The sequence below is a fragment of the Triticum dicoccoides genome, chromosome 3B (assembly GCF_002162155.2).
Source record: "Triticum dicoccoides isolate Atlit2015 ecotype Zavitan chromosome 3B, WEW_v2.0, whole genome shotgun sequence".
NCBI lineage: Eukaryota > Viridiplantae > Streptophyta > Magnoliopsida > Poales > Poaceae > Triticum > Triticum dicoccoides.
In genome coordinates, this window is record NC_041385.1 from 97,989,766 (window position 1) to 97,996,366 (window position 6,601).

The window sequence follows — 6,601 nt, forward strand, 5'->3', positions numbered from 1 at the left end:
TTTGTCTCAAAAAAAATGAAACTCGGCTACGTTGCCTAAAAAAAATGAAACTCAGCTACGCGCAAAAAAGCTAAATCTCGCTAACAGCAAGGCATCCATCGGTCTCACCTACAGGGATCGACGAAGTGTGCTGACTGAATAAGTGTGATACCGAGCCTTTTTGGGAAGCTTAGACTAGCCACAATGCGAGTAACTTCAGCACTAACATCAAGTCCAACTAAACAAATTTGCTTATGTGGCAATGAATTAGTGAGGAGAGAGGTAGTTTGAGTAACTTAGCTAGTTACTGTAACATCACATGTCTCAATGCACTACGAGTCTATAACCTAATAAATAAAGCTTTGTATGACATCACACTTATATTACTACCCACTATGAAGATAGTAATATAGTCTAGGGATATGTGTATGTTACTAGCGTATGTTACTATGCACTATGGCTAGTCTTACAAGACAGTTTCGTGGAACCTTCCACCTGGTTTTCAGAAGGTTCCACATGTTCTTTTAATACACATTGAACATAATACACAAGTCAAACATTTTTAAATACATGTTAAATTTTTTTGTAAAATGCACATTGAACACTTTTATATACACGGTGGATATTTTAAAACACACGCTGACATTTTTTTTAAATCACATGAAGAAAATTTATATTTCATGAACATATTTTGGAAATGAACAGACATTTTTTAAATATTACGAAGCCTTTTCTGAATGATACAATTTTTTTGCAAATGACGTGGACAATTTTACATTTCATGGACATTTTTAAAACATGTGAGAAAAAAACTAAGGTCATGAACATTGTTTTCCAGATGGTATGAGCAATTTTTGCAAAGGCGCGTCTTGGTTTAGATTACGTATATGCGAAAGCCGCCAACATGACCTAAACTTTTTTGCCAGCTAAACCCTCGAACCGTCGCCCGACTCGTCCCCGACCGCCGCAACGCAGCGCTCCCCATGGCCTCCTCCTCCTCCCCCTCGCCGGCGACGGCCGCGGCCAGGAAGCGCGCGCTGACGGAGCAGCGGTTCTCGGAGCTCACCCCGGCCCTGTCCCTGGAGGTGGTCGAGGCCCTGGACCGCGGCGGCTTCCGGCGGTGCACACCGGTGCAGGCGGCGACCATCCCGCTGCTGCTGACGCACAAGGACGTGGCCGTCGACGCCGCCACCGGCTCCGGCAAGACCCTGGCCTTCGTCGTCCCCGTCGTCGAGATGCTCCGCCGCCTCCCCTCGCCTCCCAAGCCCCACCAGGTCACCTCTCTGCACCGTGCCCTCTTCTCTGTTACTGTTCTTTAGTTTTGCTTACAGAATCCCGTCTAGCACTTCAGTTCTGATTAACAGATGAAACGGATTTCTGTAGGTCCTTGCCATCATCATCTCTCCGACGAGAGAATTGTCATCCCAGATATACAATGTGGCGCAGCCCTTCTTCGCCACGCTCAAGGGCGTGTCCTCCATTCTACTTGTTGGTGGGTTGGACATTAAGGTGGAGCTCGAGAAAGTGGAGAAAGAGGGCGCAAACATACTGGTGGGCACTCCCGGGAAGCTGTTCGACATAATGGAGCGCCTGGACACTCTTGAGTACAAGCATCTCGAGGTTGCTTTGGGGAAGAATGGAACTGTGTCTGATTGGTTTCTCCTTTGGCCCAGGCGTGAAAATATGTTGATGTTATTTTGGTTTTTGTGTGCGTTGGATGCAGATTCTGATCTTGGATGAGGCTGACAGGCTCTTGGATATGGGCTTTCAGAAGCAGGTTACCTCAATTATTTCAAAGTTGCCAAAGCTGAGGAGAACTGGCCTTTTCTCGGCTACCCAGACAGAGGCTGTCGAGGAGCTTGCAAAAGCAGGGTTGAGGAATCCTGTGAGGGTCCAAGTTAAGACAGAGGCGAAGGATGCTGCTCAGCAAGATCTTGGTCCATCCAAGACGCCGCTGGGGCTCCGGTTGGAGGTATGGCGAGATGCTTTTGTATAGCAGTTCGCCTTTTATTGATAGCTGCCGCTGTCAGTTTAGCTGATTACAGTAGACCTCTGATAGTTTATTGTTTGTCATGATTTTGTCAATATTGGCTGCATATGAAAATCAATCTTGTTTCTGTGCAGTATATGATATGTGAACCAGCAAAGAAGTCATCACAGCTTGTTGATTTCCTTGTGCAAAACACTGGAAAGAAAATCATGGTGTAAGCACATGATGCGTGCAAATTTCAACATATCTGTTTCATTATTTTGCATTTTGCATCGTGCTAATTTCTGCACCTTGGTCTTCCTTGAATGCAGCTACTTTGCAACATGTGCTTGTGTAGATTATTGGTCTGTTGTTCTTCCAATGCTGAACTTACTTAAAGGTTCTCCAGTGATAGCTTACCATGGGAAGATGAAACAGGTTATAGCACAATATGTGTTTTGTTGTACTATTAATTGGACATATGGTGGCTTTATACTGACATACTTTCATAGTATTTATCTGTATTGATTGCCACCATGTTTTCTCATATGTAGGGCCCACGTGAGAAAGCCCTGGCATCATTTTCAGCTCTTTCAAGTGGCATTTTAGTCTGCACTGATGTTGCAGCAAGGGGTCTTGACATACCACATGTTGATCTAATTGTGCAGGTCACATACATTCCAGTGCTATGGTCTTACCCTTCTAAATTATTTCTTTACTTTTAGTAATCAATTGCAAAGTGTGTATTCTGTTTTCCAGTATGATCCACCTCAAGATCCCAATGTGTTCGTGCATAGAGCAGGTCGTACTGCCCGCTATGATCAAGAAGGAGATGCTATCGTGTTTCTCTTACCGACGGTAATGTAATGTAATCTATGTTAAGCTTGTTTATGTTTAATTACAAGTTGGTGGTTAAAGGATTTGTTGGTCTATGCTGCAATTATATATCTGTGTTGGCTGTCTTGTTGAAGGTTAAATACTTAGGCTTACTTTTTCTGTAGGAGGATGCTTATGTTGAGTTTTTAAAGCTTCGAGGTGTTCCTCTCATGGAAAGGGAGTGTTCCCCAGATATTGTAGATATTGTGCCACAGGTTAGTTTCTTCTGTATCATTTCTTGGTAATTTAGGTCCCCACTTGAGCCAAGGTACCGCTTAAATATCATTTTGTCATGCTGACTACTGACTAATGCCTTGCCTTTGCGCCGCAGATTAGAGCAGCTGCATTGGAAGATCGTAATATCATGGAAAAAGGGCTTCGAGCTTTTGTCTCATTTGTTCGGTCATACAAGGAGCATCACTGTTCGTTCATTTTCAGGTGGAAAGGGCTTGAAGTTGGAAAGCTGGCCATGGAGTATGGATTACTCCAGATCCCATCCATGCCAGAAGTGAAGCACAATAATCTTTCACTAAAGGGATTTTTTCCACTTGGCAACATCGATTTTTCACAAATCAAGTTCAAGTAAGAACCGTGTCCATGAATACAGCATTATTTGCATTGTCTCAGCTGACCCATTTTCTTTTAAAGAAGGCCATTAAATGATGATATGTGATATGAACTTGTGTTGGTTCGAGTAATTATGTTAGTGTTAGTACAGAACATGCACAACCAAACATTCACCCTGTCAAAATGAAACCCTCAAATTCCTTTCATATGTTTGGATGTCAAGAGTCGTAAGTTTATCTAGTATCAGCAGTGGGGTTTGATGACATGTTTCCTGCCTTGGTTCACTGCAGGGATAAAACTCAGGAGAAACAGCGCCAGAAGGCATTGAAAAGAAAAGCTGAAGAACTAGCAAATGAGCCGCCAGTCCCAGAGAAGAGGGTACCTCGGGAGAGGCCCGATAAGCCGAAGCGCAAGCAGACGGGAAAGCAGCGCCAGACAATCCAGACCAAGGAGGACATGGATGAGCTGACGAACGAGTACCGCCTCCTGAAGAAGCTGAAGCGTGGAGTGATCGACGAAGACGAGTACGAGAAGCTCACCGGGTTTGGAGGCTCCGACGGTGAAGGCTCGGACGGGGACGCGGCCGGCAAGGGCAAAGGGAAGGAGAGGCGCAGCAAGGAGCAGAAGAAACTCAAGCAGAGAGGAGGAAAGACAGGAGGCAGGAGATTTGAAGTAAAGAGTAAACTGAAGAGCAAGAGAAGATGAAAATGTATGTGTATCTTTGGAAGAAATTTTGCCAGTTTAGTTCGTTTTTTCGTTTCATGGTAGGTTTCACCGGTGAAAAAACATGCCTTGTGCCAGTGTAGCCTTGCATAGTTTAGTGCGAGGCGATTTTCATGTTCACACGAAAATGAAATCTTGGCGCGGCATTTTATCTTATGCATCGTTCGAAACAAAAAATAGAAGGGAATGGGAGGGGAAATGCCAAGAGCAATCGTAACAGACCAGGATGAAGCTATAGCAAAAGCAATTTCGGAGGTCATGCCACAGGTATAAAACACAGGTTTTGTAAGTTATTACACGTAGTGAGGAAAGCACGGGAGAAGCTTGGAGGCTTCATAGCACAAACATGTAACATAGATTCAGAGTTTGACAGGAATTCCTTCGAACTGTTAGTTGAACCTGGCATGAACGCGATCAAATGCGAATGCGCAAAGTTCACTAGGGACGGCATACCGTGCTGCCACATATTCAGACTCTTCACACAGTTTGGGGTCGACGAAATACCAAGGCAATACCTAGTGCCCAGGACCCAGGTGGACCGCCAAATTTAAAGGACAGATGAAACGATGCAAGGAGAAATGCCTGGGCGGCCATGGCATAGAGCAATCAGAAAATACCATGAGATATGCGATGCTATTGAGTAAAGTAGCTGACACCAGCAAAGAAATATGCGGCGGACGCTCGAAATGCGATAAATTCATGCTGGAACTGACACAATTCAGGGGAAAGTTGGAAATGCCGACAGGAGGAACACCTATTTGATGAGCTGATGACTCAGAATTGCATAATGTTAACATGGCTGATGCTTCTACTTTACCAAACAGTTAAACATCTATTTAAACTATGCTATAAAATCGGAGCTACGGTGCTGTTTTCCCTCCATGGACCCGATTTTGATGAACTGGTGTTTACTGTAACTCTGGAAAATCGTGATGCAATGGTTTGATCTTAATATAGTACGAAACGCGCACTATATATGCAAGCTGTTTTTGCACCCGTCGGGTCTGAGCCACACTTGTATCCATTTTAGCATGCTTCTGGTCGATGATTGGCTGTTTGGCTCTGTATATAGAACTGGAATAAACATTTTGAAAGAAAAAAGAACAATCACCCTTCAACCTTTCGCTTCTGTAAGACTGGAATAAACTTCAGGGGAAAAAGGGTACTCTTCAATCTTGTGCTCACAGTCTTATTCTTGCTTGCTCTTGAAGATGGTTAAAAACATGCGAACAGTCGGGATAAAGTCTGGAAGGTTGCAAAAAATCAACAGTGCAAAAGAACAAGATACCATCCAAGAAGAAAGCAAAGCCTACTGTGGATGTCCTACTAGAAATCCTTCTTTCTCCGGGAACAAGAGAACCGGGACCGCAAACTGCATGCGACATCAGTCCCTGAACACGCCAAGGCAGAGAGGCATCAAACCTAACAGGAAAAAACATAAAAAAGTAGACCAAGTTCAGACTTGCTCGGTTTCACCTGATGAATCAGGTGTATAACAGGAAAAAACATAAAAAAGTAGACCAAGTTCAGACTTGCTCTCGACCTCAGGATCACTCGCAAATTCAGCTATGAGACCTGCGCGCTAGCCAACTGCGCCACCACCCCACTTGTTGAATTACTAGCGAAACAAACGTCCTTGTTAGGGCCGCCATGGTGCAAAACACGGATCGTTCCTTAGTCCTTACGATTCATGTAGAGCTAGCTAGCTAGCTGCAGCTTCCGTTTTCCTCTAGTAGTAAAGTATACTAATTCATAACATACTCTTTCTTTTTATTTTTGCGGGAAAATTCATAACATACTCAGCAACTCAGCATTCACCCATGTGTGCGTGATTGCTTGTCAGCCCCACGGATCAGGAAGGGAGAAGAAGAAGAAGAAGGTGGTGGTGGTGTCACCCCCGTCGTCGTCGGTTCTCTCCGGTTCCTTCCACTAGGCATATAATCCCTCCGTTCCTAAATATTTGTTTTTTTTAGAGATTTCAAATAGACTATCACGTACGGATGTATGTAGACACATTTTAGAGTGTAAATTCACTCATTTTACTAGTCACTTGTTAAAATCTCTAGAAAGACAAATACTCCCTCCGTCCGGAAATACTCGTCGAAAAGATGGATAAAATTGGATGTATCTATAACTAACATACATCTAGATATATCCATTTCTCCGACAAGTATTTCCGGACGGAGGGAGTATTTAGGAACTGAGGGAGTAACTAACTAGTGCAAGTGCTCCTTCAGACAAAAACGAGTCCAGAAAACAATTTGGGTCATGTCCTTTCAGGCTTGAGTGCTCCCATCATTTTCAAAGTTATCTGTGTGGCAGCCACCTTTATATAACACTGAAAACAGCTATAAATCTCTGTTTTAGCTTGGTCTATTAATTCTGTTATACTACTATCACTATGTGTGTGCGATTAGCCACTGAAGCACATCCATTGTTTTCTGAACATGTACGGATAGGCTCCTGCTGGTGGTGGTAAAAAGCTAG

At 43.8% G+C, this 6,601-nt stretch overlaps 1 protein-coding gene across 1 annotated transcript; it reads left to right on the forward strand.

The window, feature by feature from the left end:
• The first annotated feature begins 913 nt into the window (after positions 1 to 913).
• Positions 914 to 4,270, forward strand: LOC119275000 (DEAD-box ATP-dependent RNA helicase 18-like). The gene is made up of 10 exons (XM_037555776.1): positions 914 to 1,253; positions 1,363 to 1,599; positions 1,703 to 1,951; positions 2,104 to 2,183; positions 2,281 to 2,386; positions 2,503 to 2,616; positions 2,708 to 2,806; positions 2,950 to 3,039; positions 3,156 to 3,406; positions 3,682 to 4,270. The coding sequence occupies exons 1-10, from the start codon at positions 963 to 965 to the stop codon at positions 4,094 to 4,096; spliced, it is 1,932 nt and encodes a 643-aa protein (XP_037411673.1). The 5' UTR covers positions 914 to 962; the 3' UTR covers positions 4,097 to 4,270.
• The last annotated feature ends 2,331 nt before the right edge of the window (positions 4,271 to 6,601 follow it).